The sequence below is a fragment of the Numenius arquata genome, chromosome 2 (genome assembly GCF_964106895.1).
Source record: "Numenius arquata chromosome 2, bNumArq3.hap1.1, whole genome shotgun sequence".
Lineage (NCBI taxonomy): Eukaryota > Metazoa > Chordata > Aves > Charadriiformes > Scolopacidae > Numenius > Numenius arquata.
In genome coordinates, this window is record NC_133577.1 from 9,151,055 (window position 1) to 9,174,443 (window position 23,389).

The following is a 23,389-nucleotide window of genomic DNA, read 5'->3' on the forward strand; positions in this document are numbered from 1 at the left end:
TTTAAATAGTGCCAAGAACACCATTAATAATTACAGCCTGTCTATATGTCTGCCATCCTATAAGAACAGAGAATTAAAGTGCACATCATAAAAAAAAATCTAAAGTGACAACTACACCATGTCCATTTCAAAACCATGGATACAATTAAATATTGCATATATGAGTACTGGATTTGAAAACTGAGGAATTCATTTGCTGTGGTTAAATTGGGAAAAATCCTTTAATAAAAGGATATTTAAAACACGATTTACAGAACACTCAAGGTTTCACCAAGCAGCTGGCTATAGTGGTGAAAAATATCTGTCATAGCAAGATAACTAAATCCTAATATCTACTCTTCAACAACTCACTTGCAATCTCATTTAGCAAACCGTCACCGTTATCATCTTTATACGTAATTACTGAAATGGTAAATTTCCATTAGAGACCCCATCTGTTTTACATAAAAAGAATAGGTTATACAAGTTTTTGTTCTGAATCTTTTTTTCCTCAACTGCACCGTCATTATTACTAGTAGATAATCAGCAAATAAATTTCAGTAGCAACTTTATTAATGGATTTTAACTTCATTTTCTGCCTAAGGGACTCAAGAAATTCAAAGAAACAGACACAGAAATGGAAAAGTACCTACAGAGATGACAGGGAATGTGGGATAGGACCTAGATGGATACTACTGTTCTTTTCAGCATCTTATCCTCCTCTCTGTTCCTTTCTCAAATGCAGGTGTGAAAGCTTCCCACTGTATGGGAAAATTATTTCATTAATTTTCAAACAGTTTAAGGAAGTAGGACTATGGTTATTCCATAGCTGAACTATCAGCCACCAGTATATGAGGCACAACTCAAAACACTCTATCTGTCTGACTTCTAAACTGATGACCATCTGTTTTAACTCAGCAAACTGTTCTCAGTAAGGGAAGCAACAACAAGTATATCCTTACTTTAACCACAGTTAAGAAGACTTCCCTCAAATATGTTTCTCTTCATATATAGTTATGCTCCAGCTTTTCTTTACAATGATCTCACATTACAGTAGGAATAAATTATTCTCTCAACCATCAACACTTGTCCCATTACAGGAAAAAAAGAAACAAAACAAAGCAGAACACCAGCAGTAAGAAGCCCAACAATCTGTCTGCAAGTCTGGATTCTAACCAACTTTGAAATCCTATCCTTAGCCAAAAATAGCTTAAAATAAACTTGTTAATATAAAAAGTGAAAGCAAGATGGTTGATCAACAGGCTTGGACATAAATGTCTTCCCTTCTCCTAGTTCTGGTTTAAATACACTTCACTAGTGCAGACCTTCATGCAGTGTCCTCCTATGCTGATCCAGCCCTTTCTTAATGAGAACGTCTGCTGATTAGGTACAGCAGTGTCCCAAACCATGCTGCTTTTCTAAGGTAAAAGGCCAGTTAACACAAATGGATTGGTTGTATGCATTAAGTAAGATGGTATGCAAGTTGTTCAGTAGAAATAGGTGATAATTTAAAAACAAGTTCAGTATTAATTTAAAAACAGTTAAGCCTTCATTTTTAGATTACCTTTAAATGCCAAATTTGATAACAGTGAAATCTAATGGAAACAAACAACTTTTTTTTTCTCTTAATGTTCATGTTTTATTTTATTTAGAAAGCAGAACTGCTTCTTTATTTATTCATATTTATTCATATAATTTCAATAAATTCATATTTATATGAGTCTACTTTTACTCTTTGGAAATGGCTTAGATTCTGTTACTCATCATTAGGATAGCAGAGACCAGGATAACAACCGTTAAATGATTAAGACTACTTGTACTTCACCTCAAGAAGAGGGAAAAAAATAGGACTGCTGGAATTGCTGGAGTGAAACAGCTGGGAGAGGTCATGGGGGCAGACGTATGAAGTGCAAAGGTTTAACAGAAATTTAAGTTCAAGTAAATCTTGTGGAAGGTTATTCCATTAGAAAGGTATTCTTAAAATTTCAAATATCTAATAAATATATTTACCTTCTGATCGTTAAGGCATTTTACTGGGAACTCCAGTACTGAAATAGGCAAAGAATGTCCACTGCTCCCCAAATATTGCATTAATAAAACTGAAGGAAAAGACCATTTTTAAAAACACAAAATACTCACAAGCCACCACAGTAAAGTAAGTAGTAAAACAGTTATACAGAAAGCTCTACTTCAAAATGGCTCTTTCTGGAAAACTCTAAATTTAAAACACTTGTTTATCTACAAACTATAACACAATTTTATGCTAGAAAGGGGCATTTCTTTTTGGCAACGCTGAAGAATATACCTGCCTGAATTCCATCCCCCTCCCACAAGATATTCCTATAGAGAGAATAAATTTTATTGAGAAAAGGTGGGGGCAAAAAAGAGAAAGGAGGGGGAAATTATAACTTTCCCATATTTTCCCAAATAGTTCTGAGACGCTTTTTTTCCCCCACTCTCCAAGCTCTTCTTCCCAGCTATAAAAAAAAAATGCTATTACACATTATAGCAACTTACACATCTCTATGCAGCACATTATCTACTCAGTATTTGATTCTGAAAAATGTTTGCTGTGACAGCACTGGCAAAAGCTAAAAAATAAGCTCTAAAATCAGTCTTCCTAAGAAATCTGTTAGCTTTCTCAACACCACAAATTTGAACTTTGGCATCTGTTTTCCACATATCTGAATTCTGTGAATATTAGGAATTCTTCTATTACACAAGCAAGGACTGAAATTATTGTTTTTGAAGAGAATTCCAGTCCCTCAGTATAAACACATTCCATATCCACTTTCAATGCTTTTTTGGAGTGTGGTGAGAATACGGCTTCACAATACTCCTCCATTTCTGATTTAATTTCTTTAGGGCCTGTCAGGGCAGGTTGACTGAAGATTTTCTTTTTAAATAATCCCAAGTGCCACATTGGAAAGTGAGCAAACGGAAGAAATTTATATGAATTTAAATTCACCCATCTGGATTGAGCTATCTGGGTCATCTAGGACCTAACAGCTTTCTTCTCGGTGTGATATGTACAGTATGGTCCTTGCCCAAAGCTAAGTCCTGCCTGGCTAAATGTAACTTTCTTCCTGTCATGGCAATGACAGCTGGCTCCTGGCTCCCCACAATTAGTCCAAACAATGTACAAAAGCACTGTAGGTTTTCTTCCTGCAGTGTGAATGCCAGCAGAATACACTGTCTTTAGAAAGCTATACCAGCTCTATAAAATTTGGTGAACTACACATCTCAGACTTCACACATCCATGAGAACAGATTTCCTTCCCACAAAGTTCAACAGCCGTGTTACATGATCACACAGTTCCAGAAACCTCAAACCTACTCCAAGAGCATACAGAGTAAGCTGCTGCACATGAAGCATTCTTCAAATGCGCTGATTCCACTCCGGAACTCAAATCCAAACAGTTGGAAATACACAAAATGCTGTTTATTACACAGACACCTTTTTAACTTAACATAGTGTAACAGCTGTGGTCAGGACCTTCCAAATCTGTTGAAAGAAAATGATGTCACTAAAGTGACGATCAATGAACTCGTGACTATATTTTGAAATTCCGCTTCTTCGTAAAATAATCTACACCAAAGATAACATGCGTGTTTCCATAAAAAAACCCCATTCATCCTCCTCTGGCAGTAGTTTTCTCAAACTGAGCCCTTCAGACAAGATTTTTTTAATCACAATTAAACCATTAGATTCAAACAATTGCTAAAGTATGTATGTATTTAAAAACAAACTTGTTAACTTTTCTCTGCTAAAGGCCTAAAATAGGGATTACAAGTTGATACTTTTTTTTTTTTTTTTTTTACCATAACATTTCTTTGTCCAACAGATCTCTTAAGTGGAAGATACAGCTCCATGATGTGCTTACTGTCTTTTAACAGCTAAGGGGAAACTAATGCCGTATTGTTGTTAACATTTTGCTATTTTGACATGAATTCTCCGATCATTCTCACTTACTGGCGTAGTTCACAGTGTGATTTTGGTGCGTACAAATTACATTTGCTTTCTGAGGAAACTAAACCAGAACTGCTCCATGTGTACTCCAAATTAACTCTATCCCATAACATATTGTTAGAGTCTAAAGCAATGACTCTGCCCCTCAGACATTTTTCGCCAAGGCTTTGTGGAGAAAAGATAGCCTAGATAACCAGAGAAAAGCTAGTCAGAAGTCAATCCCTCAAATTCACACTCAGTAGATGGCAGAAACATCTGCAACAACAGCTTTAGTGCGCTCATTTGCTTCTACTGCATTAAATTACTTGTCACAATAAACAAAGCCTAAGACTGTACTATAGTATTAAACATCAAGGACCCCGCAGGTATTTCTCCCGTGCTTGCAGAAACCTGTTATCTGCCTTTTCAATTATATGAGCAAGCATTCCTCTGAAATTGCTTCAGAACACAGGATTTCCATTGACTACCATATCAAAGCAGATATAGTAGCCGTTAGTGAGCTTTAGTAGCTTACTAAAAAAATAAGCAAAAAAACCACTGTTTATGAAGCAGCTCTGCAACCTCATCCTGTTTTTTCTTATCCAGGTAGCACATTTTAGCTATTCAGCATATTGGTAGCTGTAGAAATTCCACAACTAGAATTCAGTTAACAATTCTCTTGATAAATGAGGCTGATTAAAATCTGCCTCATTAAAATCTGTGTAAAGCCAGCCTTTAATTGTGCTGGCTTTACACAGATAAAAAATAGTAACGTTTTATTACTGTTATTGAAGAGAAATCTTCCCAAGACTGCATCAACTTACAAGACTGTGTATTAACACCGAGACTTATCTGACTCTTTCGCAATATAAATAACAACGTAATTAAATTCAGTTAAACTCTGAGGGTACATTACTTTAAAAGATGCACAACTGTAGAACCTTTGCAATATCAGTTTTCTTGCCAAAAACACTTTAGAAAGTATTCTCTTGTGTACCACAGAGACTTCTACCATACTTGCTGAAAAGTATTTACAGTAATAACTATCGCTCTCCAAGGTCAGGATTTTGTTTACTGTCTTTCTTGGTGAAGAACTGATCAACCATCTTTCCACAGGAATCACTGCAATGTCACCGGGCACTACAGCTCCAGAACAATTACTGTGGCAAGATAGGAGCATCTCCTCCCACGAGCAGAGCCGCACACTGCCTTCACACAGTACATGCACCCTCGGGAGGAAAGCGAAGAGACAACAGACCTTCAGTGTTACCTATTTGTCTCTCTAGATCTGCTGCTTCATCTGGTGTTGCGCGTGGGAGGACACCAGGATCACTGAAACTAGTACGCAGCAGGGTCCCCATCACGAAAAAGAAAAGAATCCCACCAATTGCAGGTATAGCAGGTGTAATCTTCTCTGACAAATACGGACAACTGGAAAAAGAAAGAAGATAAAACATAATTAATAATACATACTGCAACTTGCCCTCAAAAACTGTTTACCATAATAAATGCATATGAAGAATTCACTTTCTTCTATCAATAGGTTACTTGTCTTGGAACGTTTATTAAAGCTGAAATTTCTGTTTATGTGTTCACCACACTTCTGAAATTTCTCATAATCTATTTAATATAATAAAGGTCCAAATAGCATAATAATGACTTCACTAATATGCAGTAATCATTTACATAAGAAAATATTTATAACAGGCTATTATAAGTACATATATTTAAGTACATATCTATTGCCCAACTACATAAAGTAAATTGGGGGGTGGGGAAGAGGAAATAATCTGAAGATATTCAGCAATAAAAAGCAAAGCATATAACATGATGAAATAAGCCATAGTGAAAAAAATGTAATTAAGTCTATAAAATGAATTTATCGTCCATCACGAAGATGGTACTCAAGAACTTACACCTGTGACACATTCCTATAATAGCCTTGGTATATATCAAGATTATAACACCACTACTGGTTCTTTTTCTTAATCAAATCAAAATGAACAGAAGCATTGGAATCTGAACAACACACAAATACAAGTATCTCTTTAGGGGATATGAACACTTAGACATTACACAGGATACCGCTGCCGTTAATTTGAGTCATACAATAAACACTGCAGGATCATCGTAGAAAACACACAGGCTGAAGACTCTTGTCACAGCTCTTATTTTAAGTAGAAGGGACACAACACACAGCTGGCTGGCTTCATGCATTTCTGATGTCTGCACAGGAAGTCATAAAATGAGCCTAAAACCAACATAAGCTGAAAACCAACAAGTTCTAGGCCTTCGGGCTTCGTCAAAATAGACGAAGTATTAGAGGTATTAGATGATTGATACCTAAGCTTCAAGGTATCAATCAAGTTTAATTAACGTAGCCTTCCCTGTTTCTGCCTACTGCCTTAAATGACAATTCGGACGCGCGAGCTTTTGCACTGCACGCCAGTTAACCTCACTGGAATGTTAACTCTGAGCAAGTGATGACAGTGTCAACTTCACTGTCCATCACTTCTGCCGACAAGATGGGGAGAGAATGGAAACACTTTTCATACCAGCCACCGTGTACCGAGCATTTATCTCCATGTGTAATCCTGTTAAACGTACTGGGCCATTCCGCGGAACGCCCTGGGTTCCATGGATGCAGTGAGTCCAAATGCATTACACAGCATGTCATGCCATCACCATGAGCAGAATTCATCTTTCCCCCAACATGAATGTAATCTTACAGGTGTAACAAGTTATGAAAGATTAAAGAGACAACTGGGTATCAAAAAAAAAAAAAGCGAGGGGCAAGAGATACTCTGGTTTCATTAAGTTTCATATAATGAATAGACTTTAGAATCATAGAATCATTCAGGTTGGAAAAGATGCTTGGGATCATCAAGTCCAACCATCTACCCTACTCTACAAAGTTTCCCCTATACCATATCCCCCAACACCACATCTAAACAACTCTTAAACGCATTCAGGGATGGCGACTCAACCACCTCCCTGGGCAGCCTATTCCAGTGTCTGACCACTTACTGTGAAGAATTTCTTCCTAATGTCCAGTCTAAACCTGCCCTGTTGCAGCTTGAAGCCATTCCCTCTTGTTCTATTGCTAATTACCTGTGAGACCAGCACCAACCTCTCTACAATGTCCTTTCAAGTAGTTGTAGAGAGTGATGAGGTCTCCCCTCAGCCTCCTCTTCCTCAAACTAAACAGCCCCAGCTCCTTTAATTGCTCTTCATAAGATTTATTCTCCAGGCCCTTCACCAGCTTCGTTGCCCTCCTCTGCACTCACTCTAGCACCTCGGTATCTCTCCTGTGTTGAGGTGCCCAAAACTGGACATAATACTCTGAGCCCTGAGGAACACCACTTGTGACCGGCCACCAGCTGGATTTAACTCCATTGACCACCACTCTTTGTGACCGTCCATCTAGCCAGGCCTTGACCCGGTAGATCGTACACTCATCCAGGCCATGAGCAGCCAGTTTTTCCATGAGAATATTAGGAATACTAAATACTTAGGAATATGAAAGTATTCCGTGAGAATACTTTAAATACTAGGAAACATGCTTCAGATGCATGCTTGTAGAAAATCTGTTTCAGTGCTAACTCAAGGAAGCGGCAGCAAGACAGCTGGTGGATATAAGCTTTGCTCCCTTCATGTCAGAGAAGTCAGAGCAAACAACAAAAGAGAAGCTTTCATACCACGTAAACATCACGCTGCTCAGTTTATTTCTTGCCACAAAGGATTACTGAAATCAAAATTACTGTAATATGCTCAGACCAGAGCACAAATAGGCTGCAAGAATGTATTTTAAAAGGATTATGGAGAACATGTACATTAATGAACACTAAATATAGCACAGTGCTATTATTCTTCTATTGCATTATTCATTACACATACCAAAGAAATTGCAACTGTGATGAAGTCTGTTGACCAAACAAGAGCTGTATGTGTGCAAAAGGTACCAGGAGATAATCTCAGGGCAGCACAGTAGGCGCAGCACAATTTAGACAGGTGCCAACGCAAAACCAGCAGTGGCAGCTACCTATATACAACTTGACATCCTGACAGTGACAAATCCCCCAATTTCATAGGGAATAGTCAAAAGAACAAATTCCTGCGGTGAAACGCCTTAAGAAAGCCTTGCATTGCTGAAAAGCAATGATGTCATTATAGTAAAACAGCATAAAAATGTTTCTCTCTGCCTGGCTGAACTGAGTCCATCTGCAAAGTGTGACAAAAACCCGACAGCCACCCTCAAAGCCCTGCACACTCTTCACCACAGACAAGTGTAAGGTAATCTGCTTCGCCTAAAGGTGTATTCAGGGTTTAACACCCTGTATTTTATCAGCTTTGACTTGGAATTACTTCAGTAATAACATAGAAAAGACCAAAGACGTCATCTTTGGCAACTAACGCTCCGCCTAATCAGAAATTATTTCAAAGGAGAAACCAGCCCTTACAGGGATTCTGATAGTAAGCTCAGGCAGGACCATTCAATCCAGCCTGACTTACGTATGAACAGATCATATGTTATAACACGGGCCTGCAGAGAGCTCAATGATATCTATCCTTTAAAAACACCCAATCAATTTTTCAAATTCCTGTCAATTAAATTTAAAAAAACAGATATTGTATAGACAATTTTTTTTCTTCACGTCTGCATTAAAAAAAAAAAAAAAATCGCAGGGAAAAAACCACTTATTGTCTCCTGGATTATTAGAAAATCCACTAAAAATGGCTTCAAATTAAAAATGTAGATTTTTAGCTCAAAACTGTCAATACATCTGTAGCAATACTCTTTAAATAAATATAACTTATATTTGCATGCTTATATAGCAAATGTATTTGTACTGTTACATTAAGCCAGCATTATTTTAAACAATTTGTTTTAGCGTTACTACTTTTGCAATTGTCAAATACTGTACACAGAAGAAGAAGAATATTCCTAATATTTGCTCAAATTCCTTAATTAATTTGCGTCAAATGAGTTTGCACCACTTCAGGCATAAGCTTTCCTCAGACATTAAAAGAAATATCTTTTCTGGGTGGTATTTTCAGTGAGTTTTTAAAGTAAACACTAGCAGGTATTTCCTGGCAGCAAATTTCCGAACTTTTCCGCAGAGGCTCTCCCCGTGCAGAGGACCATCCATCTGCAGCACCACTTGTGATAAAGCAGCACAGAGCTCCAGTACAAATAGACTCATAGATTCATAGAATGGTCCAGGCTGGAAGGGACCTCCAAAGGTCATCTAGTCCGACCTCCCCGCAGTCAGCAGGGACACCCCCAACTAGACCAGGTTGCCCAGGGCCTCATCGAGCTTCACCTTGAATATCTCAAGGGAAGGGGCCTCAACCACCTCCCTGGGCAACCTGTTCCAGTGTTCCACCACCCTCATGGTAAAGAACTTTTTCCTAATATCCAATCCAAATCTCCCCTTCTCCAACTTAAAGCCACTGCCCCTCGTCCTGTCACTGCAGGCCTTTGTAAACAGACTCTCCCCAGCCTTCCTGTAGGCCCCCCTCAGGTACTGGAAGGCCGCTATTAGGTCTCCCCGGAGCCTCCTCTTCTCCCGGCTGAACAACCCCAGCTCCCTCAGCCTGTCCTCATAGCAGAGGTGCTCCAACCCCCTGATCATTTTAGTGGCCCTCCTCTGGACCCGCTCCATCAGGTCCATGTCCTTTCTATATTGAGGGCTCCAGACCTGCACACAGTACTCCAGGTGAGGTCTCACCAGAGCAAAGTGGCAGAATCACCTCTCTGGATCTGCTGGCAACGCATCTTTTGGTGCGGCCCAGGATGTGATTGGCCTTCTGGGCTGCGAGAGCACATTGCCTGCTCATGTCCAGCTTCTCGTCCATCAGCACCCCCAAGTCCCTTTCCTCAGGGCTGCTTTCTAATACCTCATCCCCCAGCCTGTATTTATACCGAGGATTGTTTCGGCCCAGGTGCAGAACCCTGCACTTGCTTTTGTTGAACCTCATGAGGTTCATCTGGGCCCACCTCTCCAGCCTCTCCATCCTACTTGCAGAGCAAGCAGTGACAAACCTTTTAAAATCAGCACTTGGTAACTATTAGATGTGAAGTGACATCTTCTGTTTACATCGTACACACAGTAAAACAACTGCCCTGAATTGGTACCTGTAATGATAGCAAGTACTGCCTCGGAAGAATTTTAGGAAGAATTACTTGACCATAGAACCCACTAGAAGTTGTTATTGTGGAAAGAGGTTCTTCGGAAAGCAATGTTTGGATTTGCGCATAGCAACCAGTAACACAATCCGAAGTTTTGATTTAATTAATGGAGGTGCTTTATACAAATCAGCCCTGCTTTCTGCTTGGTTTCTCAGCTGCTTTTTTGAAGCATCACGTGAAAGCCTGCATGAGTGTAGGAGGGAAATAAAACCTACTGGAAGACTAGTCTGTCACAGCTAGATAAAAATAAAAACACAATGGCATTTAAGAGATAATTATCACGCATCACTCCTGGAAATGAAGGATGCAGGAGAACAACAAAAGTAATTCTTACCACCCAGCAGCCTTCTTAAGGGTGTAACCAATGCTCCCTGTGGCTACCAAGAGCAGCAGAAAAATACACGTAGTATCGTACTGAAGAGCACACGCACTGAGAGTCCTACAACTTTCAAGCTCTTTCATTAGAAAAAGAGGAGGGGAAAAAAAAAAAAAAAAAGAAGCCTCCTTAAGGTTTTTCCTGGAAAGATGAAGGCTTTCCTGAACAATTCACTGACAGTTGTTGTTATTCACTGATGGGGAGATACAGTAACTGACAACTCTATCCAGTAGGGATGATGGAGATGTGGAGAGAGTCTTACTTGGAAAGAAGCTAACCCTGTAGTTACAAAAAAACATGAATAAATAATACAGCCACTTACTAAAGAGCACAAAAAAGACAAGGTTTCATACCTATGAGAAATTAGAGATCTTGCTTAATATTTGCTAAGCCGGCAGGCAGAAAACAGTAAAAGTTTGAAGTTGAAAAGTTGAAAACAAAAAAAAGATTTTATGCAAAGATGTAGTAGCTAACACACTTAACTACACTAATTAAAAAAAACCCAAACAACCAACCAAAAAAACCCCAAGACTGTTGTTCATTCTCCTACGTCATCAACTTAATTTATGTTTCTGCAGGTATTGCCTATTTAATATACCAGTAGCTACTGGTGTGCAGGTGCTGTCCAACACAAAGACAGACAGCCTGCGCTGGCTTCCACATGAAACATGTTAACATCTGAATGAGACTGCGCTGCTTTCCTTAAAATAACCCAAAGGGTTTGGTTTTTGTCCTTCCACTCTTATTTAGGGCCCCTCTCAGCTTCCCCTTCCTTTCAAATCCAGCGCATCATTGCTCCAAGTCACTCGGTCCCCAACTTCTGACCTTACACCAACACAAATCTTTGTCAGGTTCTTTTGCGAGTCAAGCTGGTTTAGTAAAATGTACAAAAATGACATCGTTCTGCTGACTTCTCTTTCTACCTCTTTAACAAATCAAATATGCACTTGGAAAGGAGCGCTGATATGAGTACAAGGCAAGGGAGACAGAAGCACACACAAAAACTAGAAGGAGAGGGAAGGTGGGACAGAGGGAGGAGACCTCCATTTCAGCGGCTGTTGGTAAGGTTTTCACTCAGATCACTGCCTCTTGAGAAACCACATTCTAACCTCGACCTCTTTCATTTTAGAGATGGCAATGGAATACCCGTATAAAAAGATTAAAGGTGAATCAAGACTCTGGGCCTGAAGAACAAAAACAGCTTATAATTTACTTTTCTAACAACAAGTTACCAGTTTAAAGAAAGCAGCCAAAGACATGCCAGTAGACCACAACACAGTGGAAGACACAAGGACAGGCAAAACATGAGGGCACAGCCGGAACCTTGAAGGCTGCTGCCTGACAAAAGACAGTAGGAAGATAAATGGAACAAAGAGAATGATCAGAGTAAAATAATTTCACTGTTGTGGGGTTTGCAGGGATGCCTCTTTTTACTTGTTTTCCAGCAGAATCTCAACCAGATGCCGTTACGTTTCATATTGCTATTGGGAAAAGTGTTGGCAAAGTATAAAAGGAAGCACAGAAGCACTTTTAAAGACTGCACTGTGGATTCTCACATATAAACCAGGCTTCTGCCTACTACAGATGACTTTAAAGGTACCGCACCTTTGATATTAAAGCACAGTTTTATTACACTCAGGATTGTAAGAAGCATGGTATAAATTTTCTCACTGTGTAGCTGTAGCTAATGCAAAAAATAATGCCACAGAAAAGAATACATAGCTCATTTAAAGACTAGAAGAAAAATAAGAACAAAACATGTTTGTATCCGTTCGAGAGTCAGTAATTTTTGGGATGCTCATATGTTTACACCCCCACCCCCAAAATCCCAGCATCCTACAACCAACTCTTTGAGAGGACCTCATTTTAAAGTTAAGTAGAAGAAACTCTTAAGAAAGGTCTGACATAAGAAAAGGAAGCAACTTGTAGTGCATTAACTAGTTAATTCTTCACGAGCGTGCTGCTGGCACGTAGAAAATGTGTTGTAATTTGAGTATAGATTAGTCTAAATAATGTTACATGAAATGCCTAACAAGATTAGCTCGGGAAGTTCTGCATTAGTTTCCTACATCTGCCTGATTCTTTTGTACAGCCTTTAAAATTCCTATTGGAATTTTCAGGAGATATTAAAGAAACAACAAACTCATTTCAATAGGATTTGAAATTTACTTTAAAAAATGGATTTATTTCATTATTCCTTTTTGTGTTTTGAATATTTTTAATATCATACACTCCCTCATTTCAGAATAGTCAATCGGTTTCAAAAACTTATTGATAAAATACAAGACAAAAATAACGCTTCTAATACTTGCTTCATTTCAAGTCCAGCAGATAAGGAATGCTGCAAACATGTGAAGACTACGGAAAACACAATAGCTGAGACAGAAAATGCAGAATGAGAGCAGGAAGGGAAGAAATAGGCAGAATACTACCTCCTCCTCAGTTTGATAATCTAAAATATTATACCCTAACCATAAATGCAGATTTATTGAATGGTTTCAGACAAGATGCATTTAACCTTGCTTAGATGCTATACCAGTTAATTCTATATTTTATTATACTGGATACATCTGACTTTTTTCTGTATTTCTTATATTGCTTGGGAATAACTCCACTTAATTTTAAGTCTAATTAAAAATAAATTTTAAGTGGAACACATACAGAATAATAGTAATTATATTGTGTACATAAGTGTCCCAGCCTCTATCAGCACTTAGAAATTACTTGAAACAAAGAAGGTTAATATGATGAAATCACACAGATTACAGAACAGCATGATCCTTAAGCCTAATAAATTAAGTACTTTAGAAGTTCTCTCAAACCTAGTACAAAATAAAATTAGCTTAATGTTACCCTCAACAGCAAAAGCTCAACAACCAGTCTTTAAAGTTTCATGTGAAAACCTGACACAGTTTGGTCTTTAAAGCTGATGCCAAAACACACAAGCAATCACCAAGAGAGACAGACTGCAGGGAGCTCGCTCTCCCCTGCTCGAACCAGCAAGTCTCCAATGGAACTCCAGCAGCACAGACTCCATTAAATTGTAGTGCATCACCACTGAAATCCGATTTACGCTGGGTGGATTTGGATGTAGGAGTTTAGATGAAACTAAGCAAGCGGCGTTGATTATGAAATTGTATCAGGTAACCACAAACTCCCTCCTACAAGTAAAGATCTTAAGGGTTTAACGCAGCAGATATGCAACAATCAAAGAAAATAGCCTTGCACGACCTCCCAATTTTTATTGCTACACGAATTAACTCTAATGATCCACTGTCAAACTTCAAAGCTGGGATAGATAAAACGCATAATGCAAAAAGAACCTGTCTGCAAAACAGATGTGGTTACTGATGCTCCTGCAAGGGCAACTAAATTTCGCTTTGTTATATGGAGAAGGAACTTCTTTGTTTTACAAAACACAATTTCTAAAATTTTGATTGCATCAACTGTTGGCCAGAGCTGTCCCTAGCAAGGTAGTAAGAAAATGGGGAATATCTAATGAACTACACATCAAGAGCCCGAGTCTTACCAAATAATCAGTTTCTTTATGAAAGGCCAACGCAAGCATGACATACCCTCAAAAGACTAACTCGGAAAAGGCATGGATTCCAACCATGCAGCAAATTGGAGGTTTGCTTTATTGCCACTTCTGTTCACCGACTAATTACTTACTTGAAAAGCTAAAAATACGTTTGTACTTTAATTCTCTGGTTTTGCATACAATGCAAGGTCTGCTTTCCATAGTAAAAGACAACCGATTAATGAATTCCAGTAGATGCACAAACTCACAATTTCTTTGAAACAGCTCATATAGAACACTTTCTTTCCTGTTGTGCTTCATATTACTTCCTTATTATTTCTTATTATTTCCTGTTATGTGATTTTATAACTAAACCATCAGGTTAATCCCAAGTCCTTACGAACAGAAATTAAAACTGGGACAAAACAAGCGGAAATGCCTTATGCCACCAACAAGTCCCTGAAGGAGTACGAGCTCCTAGGTGTTTTTCCACAGGATTCTCTGGAAATTGAAACGGACGCAAGCGAGCTGATGCCAGAGAGCAGGCCCCGAGCTTTCAATAAGCAGTATTTTGCATTCACCCTGCACAATTTATAAGGTCTAAAGGCCAGAGGTAAAGCCTAGCTCTTGCTAAAAGGCAAGTCAATGCAATCCCTACCCCTGGCCACACTCTACTGTCACTTCCCTTGTATAAGCAGTGAGCTGGCTAACGCAGAGTTAAAACAGAGAAATTGCTCTCAACCTGTTCCCTTTTCTGAAAAAAAACTCATTCATTTACTGATAGATCAGTTTCCTGAACAATTTCACTCACTGTATGATATAACAAGTGCCAGTGAGCGGGTAGGAACACACAGGATGAAGTTGGACTGTCATTTCCAGGGGCATTCAACTGCTACGTGGAATTTGCCATAAAATGAAATCCCACCCACAGTCATAAGAGCTTAGGAGTAGTAGATTCAGTGTCTTATATGGATTTATTATTTTTTTTACTCTTCTTCCCTCCGCAATTCTCCGTATTGCATAAAACACACAAATTAATCTAAAATACAGGGGGGAAGATATTAAAACTTTAACTTCTCAGAGGAACTCACTGCAGTACAAGTCTTTGCTCTTTCACCGAAAACCAGAGCTAAGCTTCACAGATCCAGCACTTCCTGGGGCTCCTTTACTTATGAAAAAGTGGAGAACTGATGATCGTGCCCACACTGTGTATCAAAAGTGCACCTCACATGGTTATAAATAAAGCAACTGGGAACATAAAGCAAGGAGGAGCATAAAACTAAGAGTTTACCCTCCTCTTCCCAAAAAGAAGAAGGGTTAAGCAGTAGCAATCCAATGACTTGATCATCTTCCTCAAAGACCCGAGGCCTGTTTGTGGTAACTTCCCAGGCGTGGGTCTCCACAAACGTTGGAAACGTTTTACCTGAAATGGTATTCTTTGTTTTTTCCCATTGCCTCCTCACAATATCACGGGAATCCTCTTATCCTAGATAAAGCATCCACTGGACAAACAGACTGCCATACCGCAAGCTGCTTCAGCTTAAAAAAAAACCCAACAACTAATTGGCACATGTCACACCAAAGCATTGCCAGGTCCCCATATCTAAAAATGAGATTTGTTCGTTTAAATGCGAACAAATTGCAAGACCAGCTTGAGGCAAATCTTTTATTTTATGGGGAAAAAAAAATAAAGCACACAGTGCTTCATCTAAACAGAAAGCATTACCACTACAAATATTTTGGTTGGCAATGTAATTTAAACAACTAGGAATAGCCCTTTACTGTATTTGCAGTAGAACTGAGATTTGTGTGCAAGTCATGGAAGTCCAGGCATTAAAAGTGTATGAAATAGCCTACACTGAAAGATTGCTTCTGAATCACCAGAGTTAGCAATGTCATAGCATTTAATTATATTCAGGGATGTGTGCAGAAAAGATTGCACTCTTTGAATACTGAAATACTATTGTCTGAATTTTTCCTTTTTTTAAAATTTTTTTTTTCCAAGAAGACATCTAGAATGCTCTGTATGCACCTTTATGTTAAATACTTATCAAACCTAGACAAGTATGTTCAAATCGAAAAATCAGTGGCTTTATTGTATTATGCTTTTTTCTGTAGTTGCATAAATACATGATGCACAGGCACATTCCTCTTGAGAAGGGCCACTGAATGAAATTATTCATTCCATATTCCCTTCCTGGACACTTGTATAATTCACCAAAAGTTACTTCAACCACACATCAATTCTATGGTTTAAATCACCTATTTAAGTAAGGGAAATATATTCCAGTATATTTTTTCTTTAGCCAACTACATCAAGAAATATGTATCACAGAAAAAATACACTTAAAGGAAATTATAAGAGAAATGATATTTTGAAAATTAAAAATTGAGGATGAAAATCATCCATATTAATGGCTAAAAGTTGAGAGTATCATAGAAGGTTCTGGAGCAAGCTCAACTCCAAAAAAAATTTCTCATTTAAGAGAATGATGTTCTTCACACAAGTGCCAGTCGCTTAAGAACCACAGTTACTTTACAATTAGCTACTGTACAGTAACTAAATATTTTGACTGCTAATGCATAAACAAGACCTGAATGGAAGATGAACAAAGAAGAAATGCCCAGCTTTTACATTGCTTCTTAAAAATATTTTATTTAAAATTCCCACTCAGTTTTATATTTTTTTCATATGCAAATTTTGCTTTCTACTATTTCATTAAAATTTTCTAACCTTTTCCCAATTAAGTTGTTACTGCAATTTTGTTCAGTAATTACCACAACCTCCAAATTTTGATGTAAATTGAACCAGGATTTCAGGTAGGGAAGAATAACGAACACAGGGTATTACTGCTATCCTTCCTCACAAGTGTAATTTAAATCTTCAATTTAATATCTATTTTTGTCAGACTGCCAAATTTTTTTTTAAAAAAGCGTCACAAGTAGGTGAAGCAAAACAAGGAAGGTCTGTATTACATGCATTGCAACTGTAAATTTCAAACTTTTTCCTTCTAACATTTTAATTATGCAACCTGTTATCACCTATATGATACAATCCCAAGCCCCACTATTTATACTGACATCCAGTAGACGATACTGCAAGTGGAATAATGTGATCTCTCTCCCTAAGGCAAGCCAGCCTTGAAAATCAGAGCAAAGCTCAGTTACCTCATTGTTCCCAGAATATACTCTAAGGAATTGCAACACCAGATTTGTTCTCCGTCTTTCCATTGTCAAACGTGTCGTGCTGTTCTCCTCCCAGTTTCAGATGCTGATGTGTAAACAGTTCTCCCAGACACACTCAACCACGCAAATACTGTTGGATCTGCACTTTGGCACTTTTGCACAAACAGGAAACTAGCTGGCCACCAAGCTAAATAGAAATGGAAACCTTTTGAATATATAAAACAGTTGCAAAGAAGCTAAAATTAAACCAGGATTGCAGCAAGGAACCAGGCACCGCTGTAAGACCACCACCCTACCAAAAAACCCAAAGCAACCGGCTGTATAAAACAGCATAACATGCTACATCCTGCATCTCCAGAGTGCACCATCTCTAAATGTAAATTGGTGACGTGTAACCTATTTCAATGAGTCCTTCAAGCACCGATATCATCAGTCCCACTTTTTGCCGTGGTGTTTTGTCTTTAACCAGATTTGCCCCCACCTTTGGCCAGCCCCTCCCAAGTTCCTCAGGCTCTCTCCTGGCTGGATTGTCACCACCAGGGAACAGAGGCTGCCCAGGCCCTTCTGCCAGTTCCAAACACTCACACTCCTCATGCTACAGCACCAGAGGGGAGCTGAAGCCTTTGCATCATCCCACCACTGTCCCAATTATCTGAGGATTTGGGCAGCTGAACTTGGAGAGAAGCTGCTAGCCTGGATTAATCAGCGGCTTCGCACGCAGCAACGGGAACAGACCCTCGCCATGAGGAAGATCCAGAGTTCTGTAATTTTCTGCAGCCTTTACTCTTTCCTTCTAGCCTGTCCTCTGAGTAAGTCCATTCTCCATGGAAAAGCTTGCCTTTCACGTCTGCAGAACGTACTACGTTCAAAGAGATGAGCTACGTGTAACCAAGAAGTGTGCCGGTTGTTACTTCAAATAGCTGCGCTAAATGAAAGGATGAATGCCCAACGTGTTCCTCCTCCTTCCTTTCTGCGCCCTTACAAACGTGCCAACAAAGTTCAGACGTCAGGTATGTCCTTCATTTTTCAATAGCTTTCCTATGTGAAGGTGCAATGTAACAGGGATTTATAGCATTTTCTGTCTATGTGTGTACCTTGGTGCATCTTGCTCCCAATTATAAACATATATACGTGACAACAAATAAGTGATACAGCAAAGCATGTGAAAGACAAATACAACACTGCAGCAGAATAAGGATTTTCTATTTACGAATAACAGACAGACCAGGAGCACAAGATTTTGCTCCTCCACAGGTATAGAAAAATCCTTTTCCTCTCAAAGCATAAGAAACTACTCTGGTTTACAACTTAAGTACAGAATTCGTTATTCCAAAACTGTGCTTAAAAAAAGGAAAAAAGCAAAGAAGAATGGACAGTCATGTAAGCAATCTTAAATCAAAATACAGCTGTAAATCTAATTTCAAGTCCATTGAACTTCACATTACAAGCGTAAATAACATTATGTGCACTTATTCCTCTAAGAGCAATTATTTTGCCCTCTTAGGATCCAAAGCAAAACTTCATTTTTCACATCCATTAAACAATAACATACTACCTGGTGTTTCATTAACCTGAAGGTGACAAACCCTCAAAGGTTCACTGGTATGAAGAACACACCAAATAATGCATCATATCACTGCAAATAAGTTCACAAATTGAAGTCCAGAAGCATTGCCAGGCAACCAAACTTCTTGATGAACTGAGTACTCAACTCATGCTTGTTTTTTTTTTTTTAAACCTCTTCTTAAAGTAATTATTCTCACTACTGGACCACTTTCTCATATTTGACACTTTGTCAGATACATTTCCATTCTGTCCATAAAGTCAAAGTTTCTTACTAGCAGACAGAAGATTCTAATAAGGTTTTGCTGAAGGGATGGAAAAAGACCTGAAGATTACACAGCTTATAAATAACACAATGGATCCTAACCACACTCACTCATCTACAGACAAATTCACATTTCAAATGTATGTTAATTAAAATTCTAAACGTTGCATTTTGTCATGGATTGCAAAACAATATTAATATCCTCTATGTCCCAAATACATACTAACCACCTACTTGTTTAAAACATGCAGAAAATACTGGCGCTGCAGGGGACTAGAAATAAATATGCAAGAGTAGAGAGTGCAGTTTTTCTATTACAGAAAATCTACAAACCTCAAACGAGAAAGCAGCGTGGCAAAAGCCAAGTTGTTACTATAACTGGATCCATCCCCCCAAAAGATCTTTAATGCAACTATCTTTGAATTAAAATTCACAACCACAAATGCATATGAGCCCTGTTATTAGTGTCCAACTCCTCACAGACTCTGAGAAATACTAAGGTACGAGCTCTCTGCAGTTTTCCAGTCTGTTAGAACAGTGAACGACCATTAAAATGTGATGGCCCATATCTGCCAACCAGGAGTTCCAGGCTTGTGCTTTGGGCTCATGCACTGTGCAGAGGGTACGATCGACCCGCTGTGAACGCGCTCAGGACATCAGCAGTGATAATTATTCAGAGCATCCTAAGCTGCGTTTTTATCCGCAACCTAAAAAAGTGTCAAGGCTTGTTCTGCAAGCCTGTCCTGTGATAAGATAAGATCCCAGAAAAAAACCCACCATTTAGGAACACGATTAGAACCAACTGTAATGGGACCTAGGTGCAAATATAAATCTAATCTTTGAGAGAGTTTTATTAAATCATCCTCTATTAACCCCTTCTCTCCCTTTTCTGGAAACGTACATACAGATGACAAAAATAATTAACACACCCACAGGAATGAGTCCACAATTTGGTGTTCCAAAACTTGCAATATCTAACTAGTTATTAAGATAAACAAAAAGGAATACCTTATACAATGGAGGTCTATAAACTGAATTATCTGTGTTCCTACTGTTAGCTTCTAAGCAGGAGTTTCCTTGAAGCCCAGTCCCCATTGTCCCAGTCAAAAGCATCAGTGCATAAAGAATAATATTCACAGAAAAGCATGTTAATGACATCTATATTAAAAACTACAACAGAGCAAAAAATGAAACAATTTTAAAATACAAGAGTCAAAAGTGACAAAAAAAATGTTGATTTTTTAAGAAGCAAAGCTGAGCAGCAGCAGATACTTTATTACTTTATTTTTACTATTTCTTCACTTCTTGATGCTCAAAGCAAAGGACTTAAGTTCTTTCCTTTGTTTTTCCTTACTGTTCTCCTTGAAAAGCTGGCACACTGCTCTTGGCAAAAACCTCTCAAGATGCTTCTCATCTGCTGAAGAGCTAAATTAAGTCTTCAATCTATAAACACAATTTAAAGATTCATAATTTGAAGGAGTATTTCTACTTCACTGAAGTGGAAAAAAGAGAAATTGCCACACTAAAGCAATCAATAAGTGTAAGTGAAGTATAAAGGCAGGCCATGGCAGCATTACCAGCCAGAGGTGGCCTGTTACAGTCAAACCAGTAAAAGAAAGTGTCCAAGAAAGATTACAAAAAAAAGTATTGAAAATATTTTGAAAACATATGACTTAAAAAGCCCACTTGTTAATGTGATCCATTGCAAGCCTACATTGCAATCATCTCTATTTTGAACATGACATTATACTACTGATGCTAAAATTAGCTAAAACTATATATTCTTTCAAAACAACAAAGCAACATCACTTATTTTTTGACCTACTCTGCACTCAGACGCTTGTAGCTTAGCCAGCCCTCTGCAGCTGCTTCCACACCATGCCAATGCCTCCACTTCCTCAGCCTTTCTATGCTTAGGAAAGAATCTCTGGAGACCTAAAGAGTATTGCACAAACAATACCGTGTCCTCCAACTCTTGCTAAATACAATATCCACCTTCGCTTCTTTTGTCTCCCTTGAAGGACAGTGAACGTGTGCTTTGGACTTCATTTTTGGTTGATGAAATAATATTTTATTTTCTCTCAAAAAGGGGATGGATTAACCTAAAAAAAGCCCATCACAACAGGGGCCAGGAACAGTTCAGTGGATAGGACAGGAGACGAGGAATCGGTAAAGTTATCTTCCTGGATCAGTCAGGAATCTGTTGTGTGACCTTGAGCAAAGGCAATTCACCCCTCTATTATCCCTCTGCTTTTTTGGAGCGTATGCCTATCCAGGACACAAGCAAGACAGAACAATTATGTGCCAAACTCTGTATGACTATAAAAATCCCCTCCAGTTATTTATTTTTATTGGGTTTTTTTGCTGCCAATGAACACTGATGATGGTCTTGGACTCTACTGTACAAAAACACTGTCTAAGCAGCAAGCACATCAGCTGGAATCTCTAGGCAATACTGAAATACAAATAATCACTAACAGGATACACAGTTTGGCTTACACAATACAATAGGAAAAAAAAAAAAGGAGGACTTAAAATAGAAACAACATATGTTACTATGCTGACCATTAGTTGCCTCATTAAAAAAATACTGTGGTTACAAAAAATTAAGAAAATATAGAGAACCAGAAGTGTTTCAGCCTCTCCTAAAGAGACAGGGTGTTTGCCCTTTATAATTTTAAATCCTGTTTTATAAAATGGTACCATTCAGGTTTAGACAAGTACTTAACTGGTTTTCAAAACACATTTAATAGGAACCTGATGCTGACAGATGCGTTAGCAATAGTTTCTTTCCAATATAGTCAGTGCACATCTGTCAAACCTTTTAGACAGTAACTCTGAGGAAATTACTTCAAAGTTCTAGGGAAAAAGTGTCTCTTGAGACACCTGAATTGTCCTTTTTCTCTGTAAAGTGAATGACAGTGAGAAACATGTGCATGTTCCAAAAAAGTATCTTCATTTTAAAAAAGCCCTAGACTTTCTGAACTACAGTATGTGAGCCTTGAAGCAATCAGATATTAACTGTTTGCCCCTGGGAAGAGCAACAGTCGTCTGTACAGCCCAAAGTCATTTCCTCCACCGACGTGCTGAGCACGAGTATCTTTTGTTGACGGTATCCACAGAAGCTCCTCTTCCTCTCGGCCAGCCCAGCCATTTCCAGCCCTGCCTTGTGCTGACACAAATGTTCCCGGGAATGAGGAAACACACCAGACTGCCGCCCTCCCCGGGAAAAGGTGAAGAGCAGAAAATGTGCCAGAACTAAAAGTGAGATGATATGGGTTTTTTAAAATTGTTGGTTTTGATTGTTTAGATTTATCTGTCTCTTATTTTAGATTGCTAATAAATAGTTCATCACCAGCTTTCAAATATCTGAAATCACCTTCAGTTAAACTGTAAACACAGCTACAACAAACATTGAAATATTTTTAGGGAAAATCAGACACCTCCATTTAATTTCAGGCACACCATAGGACTGACTCCAGTCTGGCAATATAAGAAGTAAATTACATTATAATTTACATCTATAATCCCTGGAGTATGCTACATAAACACCAAACCTGCAAAAAAATCAAATAATCAACAAACTTTAAAGGAAAGCAACAGACACTTATAGGTAATATGAACAGGTGTTATTAAGCAATACTTGCTGCACATTATAATGAAGACGACTGATTAAGGAAACAGTCTAAAACACCTAAAAATAAGTAGCCCTTTGAATGCTTTACTTTAGAACTCCACAGAATTTTACAGACAAAAATTTTTAAAATAGAAACCCCAATTGCACTCAGCCTCTTCACAGAATTAAGTTAAAATAGGTGGGGTCATGTGCAGAGGTGTGAACTACATTTACAAAGCAAATTCTACCGTTACCATCATAACAACAAGGGAAGTTTCACTTTGCTCCTTACTTTCTTTTGTTGTTGATTTTGTTATATAGCAGTCCTCATTCCTAGATAATGAAAAAATGTTGGTTTTATATGGGAGTTGTTGCTACTTCATACAAAATGCTTACTCTGCGATTTTCTCCTGTGTCAAGCAAAAATATTTGCTGCAAGATGAGTTTACTTAGCAGAACCAAAATCTTCTTGGGACAGAATAACAGTCATATTGTTGGAATTGCTACATATTCTCCATATTACAGTATATCATAATCACTAATACTTCAACAACTAGACAATTTCTAGGCCTAAGTTATAAAATAATCCTATGATTCCATGGGTAAAAACTTCCTTACGTTATCAAGCTTCCTTTATATTTCTCTTGCTTTCTTTAAATCTTAAATACGAACATCAGGCATTTTTCACCTTCTATTTGCAAGAAAAGCACATCGCCAAGTCAGTCTCTCTGATATTTACTAT

General features: G+C 38.3%; 1 protein-coding gene across 4 annotated transcripts in view; it reads right to left on the bottom strand.

Moving 5' to 3' along the window:
• The window catches only part of ZDHHC14 (zDHHC palmitoyltransferase 14), a 110,978-nt gene that overhangs the window by 43,417 nt on the left and 44,172 nt on the right, over window positions 1–23,389 (bottom strand). For 2 of the 4 annotated variants that reach the window (XM_074166498.1, XM_074166488.1), the window contains exon 2: window positions 5,199–5,359. In XM_074166498.1, coding sequence (XP_074022599.1) covers window positions 5,199–5,359 — 161 coding nt within the window. Of the gene's footprint in view, window positions 1–5,186; window positions 5,360–23,389 lie in introns of all 4 variants that reach the window. The other 2 variants (XM_074166506.1, XM_074166479.1) reach the window with 1 other exon arrangement.